The 24,038-nt window shown below is 39.6% G+C and overlaps 1 protein-coding gene and 1 long non-coding RNA gene across 2 annotated transcripts in view; one reads left to right on the forward strand and one right to left on the reverse strand.

The window, feature by feature from the left end:
- The window catches only part of LOC148338331 (uncharacterized), a 59,096-nt gene that overhangs the window by 12,709 nt on the left and 22,349 nt on the right, over window positions 1-24,038 (reverse strand). The gene's annotated exons all lie outside the window — the stretch shown is intronic.
- On the forward strand, window positions 443-14,475 carry mchr2b (melanin concentrating hormone receptor 2b). The gene is made up of 2 exons (XM_088295205.1): window positions 443-1,075; window positions 9,424-14,475. The coding sequence occupies exons 1-2, from the start codon at window positions 684-686 to the stop codon at window positions 10,061-10,063; spliced, it is 1,032 nt and encodes a 343-aa protein (XP_088151331.1). The 5' UTR covers window positions 443-683; the 3' UTR covers window positions 10,064-14,475.

Below are 24,038 nucleotides of genomic sequence, written 5' to 3' on the forward strand. Positions count from 1 at the left end.
TGAATATTTATAAACAGGTTGAGAATTTTTTAGACGAATCTTATATTAAATAAAAAAATAAATAAAATACAATAAAAAAAAATTGTCGCCTTCTGAGTGTGGCCACATGAGACCCGCTGCCCTACAGTTGCCAATCCGTTATACACTGTATCGTATGTAGTATACATGCCATACTATTAAGTACTGTACCCTGTACAATAAAGGGATTTCTGATTTCAGATTTCTGTTGTTATTTTATTTATTAACAAACAATGCTTAGAAACGCCCTCAAATGATCGCATTAGAAAAGTGCAAGCACTAAAAAATAAATCATATAGACCACTTGGCTGGATTGAAAGGTCCAGCGTGACTTCCTTGTTGATTAGCTTGATAAATGGCAGAGGCAGTCATGCTGGAAGGGAGGGAACTTTTTCTTTGTGGCGCACAAGCCTTGAGAGTCCAACCTTGCCTACTGGTTCCTTTGGTCACTCCACTGTTGGCCACTACAGATTCGACATGCGTCAGAGAACGACTCCGTTCGTGTAGTCACATTAACCCCGCGCCTGTTTCACATCACATTGTGCACTTAGAGCGAGGGAGTAGGCGAGAAGAGTTTGGCGAGTACAGGACGCGCAGCGCGCACTTGAACCAGCTGACGAGAGAAGCGCAAGGAAGAGAACTCTACTCCTCCCCCCCAAAAAAAGATGAATGACACGGATATTTTCTGCCAAAACAACTCAACCGAGCCGTCATGTGGAAACGCAACCGCTTCATCCCCGAGCTTCATCGACATCACCACTTTCATGCACATTTTCCCGTCCATTTATGGCATCCTGTGCGCGGTGGGAGTTCTGGCCAACGGCTTGGTCATTTACGCGGTGGCCGCGTGCAAGAAGAAAATGGTGTCGGACATCTACGTGCTCAATCTGGCTATAGCAGATATGCTTTTCCTGCTAGTGATGCCTTTCAACATCCATCAGCTGGTCCGAGACAGGCAGTGGGTCTTCGGGAACTTTATGTGCAAGGCGGTGGTGGTGGTGGATGTCAGCAACCAGTTCACCACAGTGGGAATAGTTACCGTGCTCTGTATTGATCGGTAAGTCCATTTTTAAAATAGTACTCTGGAAAAAGATATATTTTCTTTTTACTGCCGCTGTCATCATGAAACATTTATGTACCATACAAAGTTTAAGGTCTAATAAAACAAACACTACAGTGCACTGGACAAAAAAAATGGGGAGTGATATTTATGAGAGAAAAAAATAGGGAACCCCTTTCACTCGGAAATTCAAAGTAAATTTTACAAGAATATATTTTTTTGTGGTTGTTGTAAATTCTAATATATTTTTAATGGGGGGGAAAAAGCCCCAAAAGCATTGATGCACCATAAGGCACTTTTATTTGGACAGCACATTTCATACACAAGGCAACTCAATGCCTCTGGACCCGAGCTATGCCTGGATTGGCACGTCTTGAGAGAAACAACCTTTCACACACACAATTCACTTCAATGGGCAATTTTGAGTCTTCAATTGATTTAACTGGCAGGTTTTTGGATTATGGGGGAAGCTGTAAGGAAAATATGTAAACCACTTTTCCAATGTGTTGCCATATAAATTGACATCTGTGGGTTCTTTTATGATCGCAGTTCCTCTGAAGTTTTCATATTTAGAATAGCGTGGGAGGTCACAGTCTACAGATTCCTCACTCCTACTGCAAAGTAAAGACATTTTATGATTAAATGCATGATTAAATAATACAGTTATTATACTAATAATCAGGTGTGATTACGACAATATTCTCAGTGTGACATGTAATTATCTGTGACATTTGAATTGCCTCGTTAAAAACACAGCATGCTTTGAGGTGTATCTACAGGAAAACTTTCAACAATTTTCGCTTCACATTTCGCGGCTTCAGTGTTTAGCTGATTTTAGAGGATTATTTATACAAAAAATAAAAAATAATATAATACAGCCATTTTGCAGAAAGACCATGGACACTCATACAAGGCGCGTGATCGGTTCCCGCCCATGAGATCGACCAATGAAAGCACGTGTGGATTTATGCCGTGAGCTGATTGCCTGTGCATCATGGTAGCCTCGCCCAACGAGCTTGGCGCTAAGAAAACGAAACATCGACAAATAAAATGTGAAAGTGTTAAAAGTGCTAAAGTTTTTCTTAAAACAGCCTAACTTAACTAGAAACCCAAGTTGCATTTTATCCAAAGTTCCTTATTGATCCATCTCTTATCTGAGGCGCTGATCCTCTCAAGGGATGCTGGAGCCTATCCCAGCTGTCTTCAGGCAGGGAATGCACCCTGGTTAGCACATCTCTGGCCTTCCTCCCTCATGCCTGTGTGGGTTTCTTGGTACATTCCAAAAACATGGATGGTAGCTTAATTGAACACTGTAAATGGTCATTTATCTATCTATCTATTTATGTGTGTGTGTGTGTGTGTAAACACAATCCCCTTTATTGTAAAAACAATAAAATAATAATACATACAAATAAAAACAAACAAAAGTGCACTGGGTGCCACATTATGTTGCGGTTCTACAAGGAATAGATAGTTGTGTGTGGGAGTTCAGCATGGAGATGGATCTCGGCAAAAAAATGTTTGTCATTCTGCTTGTCTTTGTATTGCTGCACCTGTAGCACCTGCCAGAGGGCAACAGGTCGAAGAGGTGTGAGCTCGGGTGAGTATTGTCCTTAATGAAGGCACCGGGTGGTGTGTATGTATAATATATAAATATATAAACATACATATACATATATAGCCCGAGCGTAGGTACAGCACATCACATCAGGGTGTAAGATGCTGACTGGCAAGAGAAGCATGGAGCAGCATAACCAAGTAGGAGGAATTGTGTACCGGAACATCTCTATCAAATATGGATTAGAGGTTCCAGAATCAAGATGGCAGAAACGTACAAAGGTAGTTGAGAGCAAGCAGGCCTAGATCTTGTGGGACCTGCAAATCCAGACTGACAAACTGGTGATAGCCAACCATTTTGACATAGAGGTGGGGAATAAACGTCAGAAGACAACAGTCATGATACTGTCGATGTAGCAATCCCAAATGATAGCAAAATCGGTTAAGAACAGGAAAAGCCGGAGAAATAGCAAGGGCAGAAGAAAGAACATAGCAGTTAGGCGAGGTGAAAATCTTCCACTTTCCTACACTTGTCTCAAACACTATCGTCCCAAAGCGTAAAGGTAAGCAAAGCTGCAGTGAGTGTTGTTAGTTGCGCATACAGTATCATCATCAAGCAGCTTTAAATTCCAGCAAGTGCCACACACAATACTTGATTGTTCAGTGAAGTCGTCGAGACGTTTGGCGATGTGCGTGGTGCACGCGCCACATACTCGGACCGGCACAGTATTAACAACGGTAACTCAGTGCTTCCGTGATGAAGTGCTCACGCCACGAGGGAAAATACGATTCTGGTGTCACCGCGAGGGCTTCCGTGTGCTTCATAGTTTGCACTTGCTCAATGAGACTGTCGCCCAGTGCGCCTCTGAGTCATCATGGTAATAAAATCTGGGCACACTATTGAACAAGCAGGGCCAGGGCCACCTTCCCTAAACTAGACAAGAAAGCAAGAAAACAAACAGCAAAGTAATTTCATGTTATAAAGACAACTCGAATCGGATCAAATCGCGCAAAACACAGTTTAGTTTGCCTCCGTAAAGTCTGTAGTTCAACTAAGACAGTCGATCACAAAGAACACAAAGTTACTCTGGCAGTGTGATGCGTATCTCACATGATAAAATGTTTTCCAGACAGTTTGCATTTTGCTTTTGGCAAATAAAATGTTTCATTAGATTTTTGCATTTAATATGCGACTGCCATCGGGTGTCACATCAATGAAGCTTAAAGGAAATGACCAACCGAGATGTCCCATTTTTCACCAACAAGCTCAGTTTATGGATTTTTTTTTGATCAGGAAATAAGTGATGACTTGAAAAACGCCTGTCTAAGAAGTCATGTTTTAATGTAGTAAATGAAAGCCATTAGACACTTCCTCTCACAGAAGCGTCAAAATATAACGGAAGCCACAACATCACCAAATAGAGAAAACGCAAACACAGTGAGGTTTTTTTTTTTTGTTCCAGACGCGGGGAGTTTTGACCATGCAAGGTGAAAGCTGAAAGCTAGCACGGCAGCGTTAGTTTAGCGTTCTTGAATCCCCCTCTCTCCTCCGCTCTCAATAAAGTAACCACCATTTAAACGGCACTCTCAAATCGCCATGATATTGCAAATGCAATTAATTTTTCATCCGGAGTCTGTCTACTATTCAACTCAGTCCCCTGGAAGAGAAAAAAAAAATCAAATTCAAACAAATGGTTTGCTTTTATTTCAAGGGAGACTTGGATGTCTTATCATGGGCACTTATATAATCGGTTTGCATGTAAAAATGACATCAGTACTAAAATGCGCCCCTAAAAGACTGTAGTGATTGAAGTTTTTTTTTTTTTTATGACATTTACGACAAATTGGCATGCCCCCTTTTGGAGCTCGTCTTATTATTATTTCAGCTTTCTGCGTCTACGTCACAGCAGGGAGGCAAGCGAGTAATATTGTTCAAATTGTCAGTTCTGCTGTCTAAAACGCCAGCCGATCACCACCAAAATGCAAATTACTATTTTTTTCTACACTTGTCCACTTCAACTTGTGAAAGTAGAAAAGCAAAAATGTGGATTTATTGACATCAAACGTGAGCTCACACAAAATAAAAAAAAAGTGGCCATCGATTCTCCACTTACACGGGCTGAGACGGAGCCGAGTGTGGCCGCATTACGTATCATTGATTTGGCGTACATGTAGCCCGGAACTGTTACATTCCAAAGAATAAAACGGCACGTTGTAGGTACGTCACCTAGACTCATCCAAATAAATGTGCATGTCTACTCATTCCCACTTCAGCGTGATATAAATATCCCGACTGGTGCTTTTATGCCGTGCGTCCTCACCGTGATGAGTAAAGAAGCAGAGTGCCGCGTCCTAACAGCATAATTTATGTACCTCAAGATCACTTCCACATAGCCTCATTCTCATATGAGTCAGCCACGGAGAGGTTAACATTTTTGATTTGTTGAAGTGGTCAAAGGTAGGGATGACCACATGAATTTTATTCCTCACCATTTTTGAACGTTATAAGCAATGACAGTACAATGATTTCCAGCTGAGAGTTTGTAATCGGTCCTTTCAGCGATTCTCGAAGGAACATGGAGAGAGCGTAAGGAGGCGTGGGCATATTCCTCATTAAAAGTAGGCGTTTTTCAAGTCGCACTTATGTCTCCAAAATGAATAGAAAAAAAGAAAAGGACAACTAATTGCAGTTTTCTGATCAAAAAATATTATAAACTGAGCTTGTTGGGCCATGTTGGATCTTGTCCTCCTTTAATCGTTTGGATGCTCACTGAGCCGAGCTTGGTGAAGTCATGTCTGTCTGTTTGAGCGCTTTCCAAGAGACTTCAGGAAAGTTACGTTTACTGGGGTGTTGAACGGGACGTTATCCAAGAATGTGAAGTTAAATAGGGTTAGAGGGGGAGACTATTGGATATTTGCAACTTTCTTTGACAGATGTGTTCAAAGTCCCCTTTGAATTCTTCCTCATGAAAAATGATTACACGAGAAACTATAACTCATCTTAAGCACAATGAAATGTGCACATTAATAATACTGCACTAGGTATCACACCAGCAGTTAATGATCATTAAAATGTGTCCTTGTTTTGTTTTTGAACACAAGTTGCTATGTTTTTAACGCTCACTTACAAATATGGCTTTAATAACTCGATTGGTGTTAGCACGACATGATCAAGATTATCGCGTTATTAAAACCTTGGTTGTGTAAGCAATGTCATTACTAGATTGTATTGAACATGATCGGCCCTTTTAAGTAATTTCTCATATCATTAAATGTATAATTGCATGAAAAGATCATTTATTAAATAGTATTCAATAAAACAGGATGCAGCCTCCCTCGCCAGAGCTCTGCCTTTTTCATGCAATGTACCAGACAGCAAATGTACGTAGAGAAAATTATTCAACAGCTTGGTGCTTTAAAGATGTTAACCTACCAAGGTTACTGAAACTCAAATTGAAAGAACATCGGTGTTAATGAAATAAAGGCAAAATAAAATGCCTAAAAAAAAAAAATATATATATATATATATGTCTTATGTTGATAAAACTAAAACTGACTAATTATTTATATTTATTTTGCATTTGAAAAACACTCCCTATATAAAAAATAAACTAAAATGAAGCATTTTTTAAAAATTAAAAAATGTAAAAAAAAACTTCCTCTAAAAACGAATTAAACCAAAATAAAAATGACATTACAATGAAAAAGCCAAACTATTCTAAACATTTTCTGTAGCAAACTTGGCCTTCAAGAGGCGTCAAGTGAGCTGCTCTGAATTGTTTCTTTAGCTTTGTGCGTTTTTTTTTTAAAAGTTGGCAAGATTCTGACTTTATTCTTCAAAATCTGACTTCAAAGTGAGAACTATGAAATTAAAGTGAAAAATCTGTAATTCTGTGAATAAAGTGAAAAGTCAGAATTGCCAATTAATTTTCATGAAGGTGGCAGTAATAAATGAGTGAGAGGGTTTTCATCATCAATCGCAAGATGATTAATAAGAAAGCCATCCTTTGTCCACTGTCGTAAAAAGTCTTCCTGAGTACTTGCCAGATTTTTATTGATTTATTTGTTAGTTTATTTATTTATTCATTTATTTATTTATTCATTCATTCATTCATTCATTCAAGAAAACAAGCATGCAAATCCCCTTTATCTTTTGTCCTTTGAGGGAGTAATAAATGAGAGGAGAGAAAATTCTTTGTGGCGTTGAAGAATGACACGCATGATGTGAATTTGACCTTCTTTCCTTGAAGCGATGATTTTGAGGCTTCCAAAAAAGTGAAACACTCAACACGTAACACACTAACTCTGCACTTTTGAACGTTATCTAGCTATCTATCTGTCTCTCGGTCTACTCTATTTCTATCAGTGGCGAGTTGTTGCATAAATGAATAGTGAACAGTACAGAAGATGATCTGAATCATTGTATCCGGCAGAACTGCTGGAAAAGTCTTTTTGCGAAAGAGCTCCTCCTCTGCAGCAGCAGTGTCCCTGCTCAGTGATCTGATCTCTCACTTATTCTAACTCCTCCATCTTGTCACGCGCCTTCCTAATGACTGTTGATTTGACATCTCTGGGACCAATTCATTTTCCGCAAGCGGACAACAACCAAATAGGTGGTGACTGGTACATGCAGCACAAATAAAAGGATCTGCACTTACTCAGGAAATACAGTCTAGTCATTCCCTTCCTGTACACAGCGTACATGTTCTATTCCAATCCGTTTTTCAAGTGTACTCCTGCTGTGGGATTAACGGCACATCCTAGTTCTCAGTCACAAAATTGTAGAAGGGGTGTTGGAAAAACGGGCTTGAATCAGAATATCCTGTTTGATTTAGAGATGCAAGTGCATCGAATCATTCCACTTTAAAATATCTTGAGGCACATATGAAACCATCTTTTATGGGAAAGATGCACACCCCAAACATTATAAACTATCTACAGTAGTGACATGTTCATGTAAATTGACAACAAGAAACTAATGCATCATACCTTCTCAAAACTGAGCTATACTGTTTTAAATCAAATTGGACTCCGACTGAATGGAACCAAATTGAATTATCCCACTTTAAAATGAACCGTCCTTCAAACGTGAAACGAGCTGCGTACCAAATGTTTTTTTTATCGGAGGGATGCACACCCCTGAACTGTAGTAGTAGTAGTTATAGTGCGGATAATAAAGCTAAAATTTCATAAAATTCCGTTCTCTTGTTCTTTAACTCGTTTACTGCCATTGACGGGTAAAGACGTCAGAGATCCATTTTTTTTTTTTTTTTACTCGGCGAGTAGCGAATGAATTAATAAGACTTCATGCATTCTAAAATCTTTTTGAAGAACTAATAATTGTGAAGAGAAAACAAAATGATGTAACCTGAGCAAGATTTAAGACAGAAATCTTGAGTTGTACTCCAACTTCTTTCAAAGCAACTGTAACTTGTATCTGTTCATGCATTGCCTCTATGAAATGTATTCAATGATGCTGGCGGGTGTTTTAGACCATATAAAAAAAATGAACCGTGCTGATTTAAAAGCATACCCGCCAACTGAGGGTGACTCGGATTGCACTCACTGTCCATCCATCACGCTAACCCTATGGACTTGAGGAGCCTTTTTGGTGAACAGACAGCTCCACATTAGCTGCACTTTATCAGAATGCCCTTTGGACAATTGCGAGAACATCGATGTCTTCTTTGAAGTGCACTGCACATACTCACATGCAGTTACATCACATATAAAGACAGATACAATGTTCTAAGTCATATCAGGCAAATGGTTTCATAAACGGTCCATTATTGATTTTTTTTCTGAAATGACAGAGTAGCTCCCAAATAGAACGATGGACAGGGAAAATTGTGCAATGTTGAATAGATATTTATTTTGTTTTTTGAAGAGGAAGAAAAAACATTAGCATTGTATTATGAATATCGTATAGCCAAAATTACCCAATTACTATAAAACCGGGGATGACTGCCTCACGCGTCACAAAAGACGACAATAGATTGTAATGAGGATTGGGGATAATAGGTCATCATTTTTTGTTTTTCTTTTTACAATTTGAGGCACAATGTCAATTTAATGTAACAAGCTGTCTATTTGTGACTTTTGAAACAGCCTCAGAACAAGGAAAAAGACACAAATGAGAAGTATATTTTGAAAATCATCTCTTTGCGTTTGGATGAACGGTTACATAACTGCTCCTTCTCATTGTATCATCTCCTTAAATTATAAACATCTTCCCTTTCAATTATTATATTTGTTTTAATATTTCCATTTCTTACCTAAATAATATTTATGCTGTCTGTAGTTCCACAAGATCTGAAGTTTAAAAGTTTTACATGTAAGTGTGTCCATGTGATCCCGATATTCTGCCCTATGGATTGTTGTCCATTTGTGGCATGTGATTGGCACGCAATCAGTTCAGCGTGTATGCACTCTTAAAACTGCTGGGCCAAAAGTAACTCAAATTGGGTGAAATAGCTAACCCACCACCCAAAATGTTCCAAGCCAATGCTGGGTTATTTATACCCAGTGTACTGGGTTGAGGATGAGGAGAACAAGTGTGAGGGAATGGGCGGCCATTCCCGTTTGTGTGCCCTTTGCTGTATATAACTACCTCCACTTTTATTCCGTCGGTGGCCAAGCGATGTGCTGAGAGTATGTTACATAAGCGGAACCTCAGATTTGATTCTACCTAGCAGGGAATAAAATGATGCTCATTAGAAGTCCAGCAATGTTCCACCTACGTTTCAGACGACGGTACGCCTCTAAAAGATGTGACTTCTCCCCCACAGATACATCGCCATCGTTCACCCCACGTCAGAGCGACGGACCATTCAATGGACTATGATGATCAACGTCCTGGTGTGGATTGGCAGCTTCCTCCTCACCGTGCCGGTCATGATGTATGCCAAAGTTGTACGCCGACAGCATTTGGAGATCTGCATGATGTATCTTGATGGACCTGAGGACATGTACTGGTACACCCTCTACCAGTCCATCCTGGGCTTCATCATCCCCCTCATCATCATCAGCACCTTTTACTCGCTCACGCTCTACCACGTGTTCAGCTCCATCCGCCGGGTCAAACGCAAGCAGACCGTGTGGGCCAAGAGGGCCACCAAGATGGTGCTGATGGTGATCGCTCTGTTTCTGATCTGCTGGTCGCCTTACCACGTCATCCAGGTGATCAACCTGAGCAACAACTCCCCGACCGTCGCCTTTATCTACGCCTACAACATCAGTATCTGCCTCAGCTACTCCCACAGCTGCATCAACCCGCTTATGTTGCTCATCTTTGCCCAAAATTACCGTGAACGGCTTTGTCGCAGAAACACGCTCAACAGTTCCCAACACTCATCCAAGATGACTGTGGTCAAAACGGAAGGCTCCAGTATGATTCCTGACACCACTTACCGTTGTACTGCCATTTAGTCACAAACATTTTTTGCAAAGAAACGTGCATGTTGCTGTTTGTGCCAATGGACAAGAAGTTGCCCCCCTGTGAAATTTGGACAAGAAACAGAAACTCTACTAGCGCATTTATTTTTTTTTTCCATGGAATGTTAGCATCGGTTTCCAAGCATACAAACGTTGGGAAATAGAATGCTGAGGCACCGATCAAGTGTGACCATTAGGAGATGTCGTAACACTGGGAACCAATTTTTTTTTTGTTTTTTACAAAAAAATGTTTCAAAGAGATGCAACATTGCGCTGACATAATAATTAATTAATTCAAGATAAGGTTAAGCAACAGGTGTCTTTTATTATGGGTCAAACAAAAAGTCAAGACATTTTTGATATCAGGGTCAGAAAGACATTAAGGACCCAAAAAGCCAGCACTGATTAAAATGTTGACCAGTCAAATTGAACAAATGCAGCTACATTGGGTCTCACTAGAAAACATGGGATATTTGCCTGGACAACTGGAATATCCACTTGCGCAAATATTGAATCCATTTTGCTGACAGCTAGTTAATTATAATATAATGTAACAATAAATAAAGACAGCTGGGTTATGGTAAGTTTACGCGATCAGGTGAACGTTACGATTTTTTTCTGCTGCTTTTTTTTCATGTGCATTATGTACCAACCACTTGTCCCACTGGACACTGGACAAGAGTGGAAAGTCTGAAAATTGAGATCTCTGAATTTTCACTGCTTGAAAACAATGTTTTCTATTTGTAACTTCAGAGCATGTGTACCCCAATTTTAGCGAGATGAAAAAATCTGCTGCTCAGATTTTTAGACATTGGTGTGGAGATGTAAATTGAAACAAAAACTACTGTACAGTAGGTCTTCTGTATCCTAAGCTAATTTGAAGGTTGGTGAAAATGCACAACCAAGTATTGTATTGTCAGCTCTGTATGTCGGTAAATATGTTTTCAAAGAGTGGTTCAGATTTTGGTTCTATTGTGATGTCACAGCCAGGCTAGTTTACCAATCTGCCGTGAGCGCCATCATATCAAAGCCAAAAGCAAAGCACCGGCTCAAGTTACAGACATGTTATCAATACATCTGAGAACTCTTAATTTTATGAAAATTTTATCTTGTGTGTCATATCCTCCATTTTTACAAAGGCAACGTGACTTCCATTTGAACTTTTTTTCAAATGTTTGCAAAATCTACACTCTTCTTATTCGTTTTTTGGTTAAAGCTGTCTTGTGTAAGCGGCTCCTCATCAAAGTTTTAGTTTGAGGTAATGTTTTCCTTGGCTCATAAAAGGTGACTAAATTATCATCTGAATTTTCTTTTTTGTCCCATATATCGTTGACATGCTGCTAAAAAAAAAGTCTCCCAAAATGCCACACGTGCGCCACCTCTCTTTTCTGTCTTCGTATAGGGAGCGACATGAATATTCAATCAGACTTATTACAAATGCATTGCTTACACATAAAACATTTCCAACATCTTTTGGTCTCCCCCAAAAGCCTTCAGAGGGGGCCAGGTCACCCATCCACAGATGGTCAAGTTGAGATACAATTCACTTCCGCCCTTACCCGGAGAATGATGTGATTACGTCCAAAGTGGAAAGGTTTTACATATTGCAATCTTTATGAATCTTGACTTTGAAGATTCAACATTTCCCAGGCCCTGACTGAGCTAATCTAATACTATAATTTGATTATACCTCACTCTCTTCATAGTTAAGTGAAAAGAACGAATGTAATATCAAAATTAGTCCACATTACCATTTATCTCGCCTCCTATAAAAACTAATAGTCCACTATAAGTAAGGCTTTTTTTTTTAAGTTAGTTTTTAAAATAGCATATGACACGCTCTCACATGGTATGTCTCACAGGTTGCAAAGTTTCCAACCACAATTAAAAAGTATGTCTGATTATGACTCATTATGTAAGATACGTTTTACACTCTGTGATCCAAAAACGGATGTCAAATCGTTCATGACAAAGAATTTTGAGCAACCAATTTGAATTATTGAGTTCCCATGACTCTTTACAACAAGACGGTTATTGTACTCGACGATATTTGCTGCAGGTGGTGTAATATATTTGTCGCGTTGACTGGACTTGGGGGGAGTATTGTCACAATAATTTGCTTTTACTGATGAGAAACAATAACGTAGTGTTTGTTTGCATCTGATCACTATCCAACGCTGAATTCATTAATTCATATTCCCAACCGCTTATGCTCATCGCTAGCTTCGGCCGCCAACTGATAGCCATCTGGCTTGACCGCAAATTGCGGCGTGATGGAAGGTTCAATTAAAGGTCAGACATGCACGTGAGGCTTCTTGGGGTGGACGGGAGAAAAAGCAGGGTGGTAAACTTCTTAAGATGATGTAGAGAAAGGTCCAGATTGCTATTGGCTGCGGTGGAAGCTAACACTGATTTGCTAGCTGCCTGACTAGCGTCCAAGTTAAGATGCCGAGTCATTAGTGATGTATTTTTTTTTGTTTTTCAACTGACACCAAGTATCATAGAATCAAAAACTCAATCACATGGCTAATAATAAAGTTGCCCTTCCTGTGAATTTTGTGAAGTCATATACTAATGGTCCACTAGTATGAAACGTCATGGAGACAATGTTATTTTTTTTTTGTGGTGATACACTGATGATTGTCACTGAGTGTCCAGAGTTCAGTTATTGAAGTGTCATTTCTTTGTGAAGGGTCCATGGGAATACTATAACAGCAATTACAACGGTGAAAGGTTTTATCATTGGTATGCAAATTTCAAGAATGCAAAATTCAGGCCTTGTCAATTGGGAAAACTGAAGTACAGCTTCTCATTGTGTGTGTGTGTTCAAAATGACAGTGGATCATAAAATGATACATTGGTGCAAATAAATGTCAAAAATCCAAATCAAAATGAGTTCCACGTAAAGTTTCAGTCTCCGTATTACGATCATATAAGCAAGTTAAGCATCCACAGGTAGTTGAAGGCTCTAGATCACCGTCGGCGGTCCAATTGTCTTTCTCCGATTTCAACAAGCAGAATATTTTATTGTGATGGCTTCTCAGTGGAGGGCATTGAAGATATCACAAAGGAAATTGTTATTACCGTTGTCAAAAGTAGTCAAAGGTGATTGTTTTAAATTCTCGTTGTTTGGTTCAATGCAGGTAATTTGTGTGGAAAGAAAATGGACATTGTTGTATTTATATTTTTGTAATATTCAGGATACATGATATTTTCTGAATGCACCTAATTCGCCCGCATTTATTTCCATCGTTGAATCTGACAAACCATGCTACGGCTGATATATAGCAAGGTTAATTTGCAATTTAATGTTCAATGGTATAGCTCATGGTATAGTTTGCCAATCGGACTTATAGTAGGTGACAAACAGATACGCAATCTGCCGTACACTGTATATCATAGTGTTGTTTATTGTTGATATTTGTGTGGTATTTGCCGTGGTTGTGGTCCCGAGATGCTAGCAAGTAGTGGTTGTGCTCACATGTCTTGTCTTCAAGCTAAATAGCAAAAGGTCCTGAAGCCAAGAGTTGTTTGTGAACATGCAGATGAAGGCGGGCGCGCAGTATAATTTGGGCTGTGTGTGCTGGCAAAATGCAACTTTGAGCAAGCTGTCACATGAACAGTGGTGTTTTTTTTTTCAGTGGGCTCACTCAGCCGTGATGGATTTGCAAAAATAACGACAAATTACACATTCACAAAGTCATTTCAATTCTGTCTTGTTTGCCACCACTATTGACACTTTGGTTAATACTTTGTTTAAGTTCTACAAGTCTCTAGATGTTGCAGTGGAGTGACATTTTACTTTTGGTGGAACGGCTGCTTTTTGGATTTGGGATTTTGGGGGGCGGGGGGGGGGGGGTGATTATAAACAACTGCTTGTGCTACTTAAGCGGCTATTTGTCATCCTATTTTGATAATTCGATCCTTTCTTTCATTATATGTTGTAAAAAAAGAATTGTCACATCCCCTGTCGGGAGGTGATGTCCAACTGTGCTGCATCATATAGAGTTTATTTTTTTCCTCTAATATTTTGGTTATGAGATTTTTCTGATCATATTTGAATACATGAGAACAAATAAGCATCATATTAGAAAAGCCACCTGCGTTCTAAATCACTGTTAACAAACAAGTGTATGATGTTAAATTAAATATTGTTAGCGCTCTGAGACAATATTGACCAAATCGGTCCAAGGTCTTGTGTCATACATTTGTGTTTGTATCTCTGGAATGTAGAGTACAGTGTGTGCTGAAGCAGTTATGTGTTGTTACAGTCACATTGTGAAACAATTGGTTCATCTAGAAAGAATATATGATACTCAATTGGGATGCGATATGATGTCTATTACAGTTGTCTATGTATCGTTCATTGTTGCTGCACTGAATTAAAGTGTTTTTTATGGAACACACGTTGACTTAAGTTCCTTTTTGGCTATGAGCAAGGTTTGCCTGTTGCTTGGCAACATAATACAATATAAGCAAATAATGTTAATTGGTCCACTTTTAAACTGACAAATATTTACTGGGATATTCCAGCATTGTTGTACAAAAGAACTGTTTGTTTTTTTTTTAGTCTGGACTAAATACAAGCTCTCAATATATTTCATTTGTCATGATACATTTCTCAATGCATGTATAATAGATCCACTATCGTAAACACTGCAAAGGGTTTGACGTAAACGACAAAATAACCACACCCTGTATTTTTTTTTCCAGTGCAAAAGGGCTGTCTTGCACAAAAATTACCATTCACAGATGGCACAAAACTATGGCAAAGCAAACCAACAGTATTTGTAAAAAATCATTTTTTCACAAAAATCAACACTCTCAAAATTGTAATATGATATATATATATATATATATATATATATATTGAGAGAGAGAGAGAGAGAGAGAGAGATAGCGGCTCATTAATTATTTGAGTTTGTAAAAATTCTAATACTTTCATTAAAAAAAATTAATAAATTGTCTAGAAATTAATCAAGGGGCCACTCAAGAGTGTCCTGCCATTTGCAATTCCCTGATCCCGATCAACTGTAAATGTCCTTCACTTTCATTCCTGCATGTTGCAGGGGCGCTTTGCAACACCCCAACTGTTCTGCCCAACATTCCACAATGGTGGCATGTTCTGTGAACATCATCTGACCATGAGCAGCATGAAAACATCAGCCCCTGCAGTGTTCAAATCCTTCTAGATACCATAGCCACGTCACATCAGCCTTGCATTGCCTTTGGTCTTCAGCCTCTCCAGTTTTCTTTCATCTGTCTCTGATAACCCACAGGAATCATCAGATCAAAGAATGTATTTATGTATTTGAACTTTCTTCTGTTAAAGCCAGTGCGTTTTGACATCCAAGGTAATTCTTCACCAAGGTCACTTGTACATGTGCTTTCCTGCCTGATTGAAAGTCGATTTTTGTTCAGTTTGAATAAAATGAATTACAGGTATGTTTTCGAAGATGTATGTTCACAGACCTTTATACCAATCAAGGGGTTTGTTTTATTTGTTCACTGTTTGTTCAACTGTAGTATTCTCTATATTTCCTTGTAGTATTAATATACCGTATTTTTACGTCCATAAGACGCTCTGCATCAAAGGGCCAGTTGAGGGTGCTATTTCCGTATTTAATACATATACTAGGCGCGCCACACTACGAGGCGCAAGCTGGCGCAATCTAGCTCATGTTAGCTCACGCATGCTACCTCACCAGTGCTCATGCCAGAGGTATCACCTCAGACCATTGAGAGATGGAACGATAAGGGATCACTGCCAATAACATTGACTCTAACCAATGAGAGACATCATGGTGACACGTCTACTAGACAACGTCAGGGGAGGGACTTCACTGGTCACCACACTCCTGAGAGTCACGGTTTCGAATCAAAACCAAAAAAAAAACTCAGCATACAAGCAAACAATGAAACAAAGAAATAAGATTAACACAAAACATGTATCTCCCATGCCATTTATATCCCCAAAAGAAATAAAAATTAAAGATTATAGCAATGGCTTCTTGGGAGCCCCTCAGCCAATCACATGGCTGTTTAGAGAGATGTGCGTGGTCTGCTTTGGGCTTTTATATTTTTGCAGTCTGTCGTCTAAACCTGTGATGTTTGTTGCTTGCAATAACATGAATGATAAGACAGACTACGACATTGTGGACAGCTGCATTTTTGTCCAGCTTTCTCCTACACCATCACCCAAACACCGTAGCCACATAATGTATTAGTCACAGTCAATTCGAAGCATAGATGACTCAGACTCTGACCAGCAGAGTATGCTAACATGCACTCCGAATACCCCATTGGGAAAAAGGGTCGATGGTCGAGAGCGATGCACAGTCCATTACAAGGCGCCTCGTTTGTTTTGGGACTTTAAAGTGCACCCTCCCTATGGTCCCGAAAATACGGTACTATATTAATTTGCTTGAAGGCGCCACAACTATTTATTGCCCCACTTCATCATCACAAATACATATTTGTCACGTGAAGAGCAGAATTTGAACCCAGAAGCAGACATGACACCGGAGTAGAAATGTAAAAGTCTTTATCTATGAAAATAGAAAGTAGCTTCAAGAGTGCAGGATAGAAGGCAGAAAACATGGAATAAAGCTGGCCTTCTCACTGGAAGAACGCTGACAATGTGTCACTGAGTAACTAGAGCTTAATTCCTGTAAGACAGCAGGCCTATATGATTTAGTCAAGGAATAAATAATAAAAGGACCATAGCAACTGCATACAAACTGATACATCAAGATGCGGCAAGGAACAATCAGTTACAACAGTGCCCCAACAGTGCCCAGAATCTAACGAAACGAAAGACAAATGAGGTAAAAATCCATAACACAAAATAAATGCCAAAACAAGAATCAACTTAACTAAACAAACACAAAGAAAACATCTTGACTTGGATTAAGACAGCAAACAGCAGTTAGCTATGATCAAGACAATAAACCAACAAAGACTGAAAGAAAACAAGAAATGAAATACAAGCAAACAGATGAGACAACGAGAAACCCCTGGTCAAGGCACAAAGTGTATAGAGGGATCAAATAAACGAGCACAGGAGGCACAATACCCTAATGAGACAGATGCATAGAAATGAACACAAGGAAAACAAACTAAATTCTAAATCCAAACCGAAATTAACAACAGATCAAGGAAGGCCAGATGGGAGGTTCTAGGCGCGACCAGTGCAGTGGGCATTCTAAAGGCCAGACAAGAGGGTTTTCGTAGGACCAGTCCGGCGCGTGACCCCGGGGGCCAGACAAGAGGTTTTTAGCTGCCAGTCTGGTGGCCATCCTAGAAATCACACAGGAGGTGAGGTTGGGCGCAGGGCTTGCACTGCCGTAGCCGAGTGGTCAATGGCCACAGGGCTTGCGCCGCCAGCGCACAGTTGGAAGGCGGCTGCAGGACATGTGCTGTAGCAGGTTCGGAGGGCGGCAGCAGAGAGTGCATGGCCAGAGCAAGGTTGGGCGTTGGCTGTAGGGCTTGCACCGCCGGAGTAGAATTGGAGGGCGAGTGCAGGGCTTGCACCACCGGAGCAAGGTCAGAGGTTGGCCGCAGCATGAGTAAAATCGAAGGGCAGCCACAGGGCTTGCTCCGTCAGATAAGAACTTGAGCGCGGCTGCTTGGATTGTGCCGCGGGAGCAAGATTGGAGGCCAGCCACAGGACTTGCGCTGTTGAAGCTGATATAGAGGGTGGCTGCAGAGAGCTGCCGCAGGGCTTGTGCCGCTGGGGCAGAGTCAGAGGGCGGCCGTGGGGCTTGTGCTTGTGCTGGCGAAGGATGGACGCAGGGCAGTCACAGGGCTTGTGCCGTTGGTGCACAGTTGGTACCTGGCACTGCCAAGGAACCGGCACAGGGGCCACCAGCTGCTGAGGTGCCAGTATGGGGCCCGGTCACATCAGCCTGCCACCAGAGAGGTTGGGGAGCACAAGAAACTCCAGGGGCAAACAAGCAGGAAGGAGACATATAGGGCGAGATGAAGACGTACAAGGTGACGAGGTGACGAAAAAGTGGCTTGGATACAGGTTCGGAATGACTTGGAAAAGGTGGGATTACAGGAGGAACCAGAAACTGTACTTGGGGGGGCCTACGTTGGCCACCCCATGGAGGTTGTGTGTAAATGGCCAGCTACTGTAGGTGTCCAAGTAAGGGAGGGAAGGATATTGTGGTGGTCACTAAGGGATTAAAAACAGAAAGACGTGACAAACACTGGCAAGGGCTTGAATAATTACTGGGGAAGGAACAATAAAAACAAAATCATGGTCAAAATCTGAATTATAATTAGAAGGAGGTTAACCAAATTGGGGCACTCTTTACAATCAGAAAAATCGGGAGACTAAAAACATAATACGGGACGGTAAAATAGAAGGGGAAGGTGAAAACTCAGACAAGTGGCACAGGTGAGAGAGAGCTGAGGCCGGTAGCTGACAGACTGGTGCTTGAGACAGTCTGGGCGACCCATCGAGGAGCAGTAGTTCCCAGTGAAAAGGCCAAGTGAGAGAATCACTCCCTGATTGGAGGTGGAGGGATGCTTAGGAGCACGTGGTGACATCTGTAGCTTGATGGATTGGTCTGAGTCTGCTGAGTCTACGACTGGTCAGAACATACTGTCACATGAGGAGAAGAATTTGCACCCAGATGCAGACATGACATGGGAGTCTAAGTCTTTATCGACCAAAATACAAACAATACCTAGTGAGCGCAGGACGGGAGGTAGAAGACGTGGAACACAGCTGTTGTTTTCACCGGAAGACTGCTTGATGCACTCGGAACAAGGAGTGACTGAGTAATTTGATCAACGTGAAATAACAAAGGGCCATAGCAACTACATAGCAACTGATAAAGCAAGGAACAAGCAGTCGTAACAATATTCACATATTCACATGTGCACGCATACTGCAAATTTCCCCACATATGTTTGGCAGAGTCTATTACTGTAATCAAGGTTGAAATTGTTTCGCGTAATTCGTCAAGGTATAATAAGAACACCATACCTACTAGTGATGGGCATGACAGTTCTTTTAAGTGAACTGAGTCATTAGAATCCGGGAATCAAAAAGAATTGTTCAAAGGATTCGTTTTCCGAATTGTTTGCGTCACCCTCACGCCTCCAATACGCCCCCTATTGGCTGCATGGATGGAGTGCGTAAATTACTGATGTTGCAGTAATTGTAATTTCAAATTGTTCACGAAACGGAACTGCAGCATGTTCACTCACTGACTTGTTTGTGAATGAGAAGTTACCTCACTGATTCCTTCGTGAACACCAATATCGTGACAGTATGTTCAGTCCCGCCTTCATCTAGTGCTGGCTGCTGATTGGTCATTCGCGACGATTGACAGCATGCGCGTGGCTGAGCTCGAACTGAGAAAAGAACGGTGAAGTGATCCATTCACTCAAGTTCACTGAAAAGATTTCATTTGGAACGAATCATTCAAGAATGACCCAACACTAATGGGAAGCATGATGGTGGCAACGTAAAGCTTTGTGGATGTTTTTTCTCAACTGAAATCCGGCTCTTAATTTAGCTGACGAGCGCAGCGCAGCCCGGCAAATCTGAGTAAGAAGGGTTTGCACTGCTGTGGCTGCAATCACAGCAGACTTTAATCATGGCCAATCAAATCTCATTTCATGGGATTATTCATTTTTAGTCTCCCCCTGAAAAATTAAAAGCAGGAAAAAAATGTTTTGCATCTTATAGGTGTTGGTAATTGTGGAAAAAAGTTTTGAAATTATTCATAATAACCATTTCACTCGCTTTATATTTTGAAAAATATCATTTGAACAGAAGTGACTTTTTATATACTCTGTACACACATACATGATCATAGAGATTGACGGGCACAGCTGGACTGCGTCACCCTTAGAGGACAGAAGGTGAACACGAACAGAACATGTTTTCATTTTGTCCTGACCTTACTGTGTCACATCGTCTTGTTTTTTTTCTTTTAAGGAATCTATTTCCAAGTGACACTGTCGCCATCAAAAACCCTTATTCAGTGAAATGTGTCAAACTAAATATGGTTGTCAACTATCTTATGAAGTTAACCGTAGTAGTAAAACTAGACATAATTTGATGAAGTGTGACAAGGCAGAAAGCGAGAAGACTATTTGACACACTTTTGTTGTCATTGCTGTGGTACAGTCGATGCATCTCGAACTCATTGCCCTGTTTGTTTTCGCACACACCCCCCCCTTTTGAAAGCACACATACCAGCGCACTTTTAAGGAACCCGTGACACTCTGTAGTTTGTGAAAGAGAGCAATGTGAAGTGAGGACTCATTGCAATTGATTGTACTGGAAATTAGATTAGACTGTCATGCATGTTTTGCTCTGGCATGTGTTTGGATCTTGCAAAATGTTATAATTTGCTTGTGTCAGTAATATGGAATCAGATTATATGATCTTCTAAACCAAAAAAATCTTTCTGTGTAGCAAACTCGTCCCCACACGTCAGTCTTTAGGAGGGGACATGAATTGTATGGAAGGCGTAATTATTATTCCCCAATAAACAAATGTGTGCATGGATGGCTCGAATGCAACAACAGAACTTCTATAGATTCCTTCAGATTTTGTGTTGCTTTTTATTATTGACAGAAAATACTGAATTACAAAAAACAATCAATCCAATTCAATTTGGATGGGGCAGTCAAAATACTTAACACGTCATAAATCCAGGTTCAGTTTTACAAAAGGAGAGCTCATCAGTATCAGTAAATCGCAAAACATACTGTGTTAGTTGAGTGTGTACTGTTGCAATTGACAGTGTTGCAGAATGCATTAACATTGTGTACTGTAAACTGCTGGCCGCATTTAATTTTTTCGAAACTAGCTCCAAATATGGGGAATGGCAGGGGGTGTGTGGCAATCGGGAATTTCAGAGGATCCCTGAAGTGCTGGTCCTTTTCAGGACCAGTCACCAGATAGACTAGCTAACTTTTTTTTTTTTCTGTCGGCGGATGAGGAGCGCCTTCTCCGCTCCGCTTGAAGCCCGCTGTATTCACTTCCGAAAACAAACACGAGCTACGCGACGCATGCTACCATAAGTCATCAGTGAAACAGGAGTCCGTCAGTGACGGACTGAAAAGGTCCATCGGTACTGAGCGGGTGGTGACAATTCCGGTGTCTGGGCTTAGTCCGTCAGTTTATTTATTTATCTATTTTGGGTTTTACGTCAGGACTGACATAGTCCGAAAAAGTCACGTAACAAATATAAGTCAGAATAAACATGCAGCTCATCAGTCAAGTTGTCTACACCTGTTGGAACTAAAACATTAATTGCCATGTTAATTAACCTTATTGGCCGTGTATTCCAATGTGAGCGCGTGATGTCACATGGAATACAACTACTGGTCAATCTGCTTTCAATCTGATAAAATAGAAAACTCAAGTGGAAACCAGGTGATGAGGCAAAATGTTTTTTCATCAATGTGAAGTGTGAATGTTTTGCCACCTCAGGGGAGTTTGATTGCGTCTTGCAAGCGAGGAGGAAAATGATGCTGAAGAAAATTGTCTTGACTCCAACCAACGAACTTCAATCATTAGGGAAGGGCATGGTTTTAATTAAAAAAAAAACCTTAACACCCAAGTTTGAGACTGTTGGCTTTAGATAAGATGCCAGGGGGCCCAGGGTGGTGTTAAAGCAACACCGACATTCGATTTTGAACACTTTCCTCAAACTTTTTTTTTTCTGACTGGTATATTTGCAGTGTAGATAGCCATGTGTATAAATGTTGGCCAAGACTGTGCAATGATAAGCAGCTATGCTGACTGTAATGCATCTCATATTATTCCTGAAAGCTTTGAGGTGTATCATTTCAGGCCAACACAATGAAATAAGCCTACCAGGTGAGAATATACATTGTGGAAGATGCAGCACCAGAAAAGACAAAAACTTTGGATCAGGAGGTGGGCGACACACACATACATACACACATACATATATATATACATATATATATACATATATACATATATATATATATACATATATATATACATATATATATATATACATATATATATACATATATATATATACACATATATATATACATATATACATATATATATATATACATATATATATACATATACATATATATGTATATATACATATATATATACATATACATATATATATATACATATATCTATATATACATACATGTATATATATACATATATATATACATATACATATATATATACATATATATATACATATATACATATATATATACATATATATATACATATACATATACATATATACATATATATATATATATACATATATATATACATATACATATATATATATACATATATGTATATATATACATATATATATACATATACATATATACATATATACATACATATATATATAAACATATATACACATATATATATATACATATATACACATATATATATATACATATATACATATATACACATATATATATATATATATATATATATATATATATATATATATACATATATATATCCATATATATATATATATACACACACACACATACATACCTCAGGCTCGTTAAAAATACCCGGCATTGGTTTTTAATATCACTGAGTGGCATAACCCATCTCAACCTGTGAGATGTAATCGTATTCCGCTCCTCATGTCTGAAATGTTCACTGCTCAGGCATCTAATGTCTGTTTGAAGTATTGGCAGAGAGTGAGCATAAACACACATTACCTCTCGTTGGACTCAACATGGACGCACCCGAGTATTGAAAATGTTGCCATTAAAGATAAATGAATCAATTTAAAGGTGCATTTTTCTCTTATCCATTTTCCCAAGCTAATTATGGTAATAATTAATTATTACCAATTCAGGCATACATGTGAGATTAATGAAGCCATCCGTTGACTTTCACCTAAATTCCCCATGCGGCCAGCGTGTCTCAATCAGTGCAGCAGCGCACGGATGTTTGCCACTGGCTAAAACTGACATACCATGGCAAGTAGGAAATGAGGTTTGCGATAGGCTGGCTTTAGCGTTGCATTCAAAGGCATTCATAAAAACGAGTTGTACATGCAGTTTGAAGCAGGGAAAACCTACATCGTTGATTTTGAGATTATTGATATCTTGAATGTTCCCATTTAAGATACTAAAAAAACACGGTTCAGCCACACAGCAAATATGACCAGCTGTAGGAGTGCAGTTGAAGGGGTCAAAAGTGCCAACACACACATGCACTCAAACGCCACACGCATTTTGACCCTACTGCGGCATATTATAAACTGTTGCAGATAAGATTCCCATTAATCAAACAAAAGCGCGCTATTGTTGCAATGTGTCTTACTTCTTAACAACTCAACACAAGCATTTCTCAACACAAAAAATATGACTATGATAAAATAAAATTTTAATAAAAAAAAAGAATAAGAATAAAGATTAGTTTTATGTGTTTCACAAGCAACTAGGTGGACGGGCCCCTAAGGAGTCGGGTCTGATGAATAAAGAACAATATGTAGACAGCATGTGAATTTACTGTCATATGTTGTGGAGTCATGTTTTTTCTCCGCTGGTCTGGTTCATTTCCTAAAACAGAAATGACATTCTAAAAATAAAAGGTTATTTGGCCGGTCTTGCAGTTTTGCGCAAGAATATACCTCACTAACAGAAACTCATATGTCTCTCCATACTGTTCCCATAAGCTTCAAACTAGATCTCTGTCTCATATAAGGTCTCAGTTCCACCAAAATTGCAAAGATCCTTCACAATTTTTAGGGCTCATTTTGAGCTTTTGCCAAAAATGACCTGGATCTTCAGCACAACACCACAGATCGCCTGCCAAAGTTCATCTCTCTCCCAAAACACTTTACACGTGTCAAAACTACATTCATTTTTCATATAAACTAAATATAAATAAATAAATAAATACATACATAAATAAATAAATGCCCCTAAAATGCATCATCCCTTTGGG

Source organism: Idiotropiscis lumnitzeri, chromosome 4, assembly GCF_059441095.1.
Source record: "Idiotropiscis lumnitzeri isolate Australia: NSW breed Sydney's pygmy pipehorse chromosome 4, RoL_Ilum_1.0, whole genome shotgun sequence".
Lineage (NCBI taxonomy): Eukaryota > Metazoa > Chordata > Actinopteri > Syngnathiformes > Syngnathidae > Idiotropiscis > Idiotropiscis lumnitzeri.

Excerpts from the sequence above, each read along its gene's own strand:
- mchr2b (XM_088295205.1), top strand. The coding sequence starts at position 684 with ATGAATGACACGGATATTTTCTGCCAAAACAACTCAACCGAGCCGTCA. Across the intron at positions 1,076-9,423 it reads ACCGTGCTCTGTATTGATCG|ATACATCGCCATCGTTCACC; the intron begins GTAAGTCCATTT and ends TCTCCCCCACAG.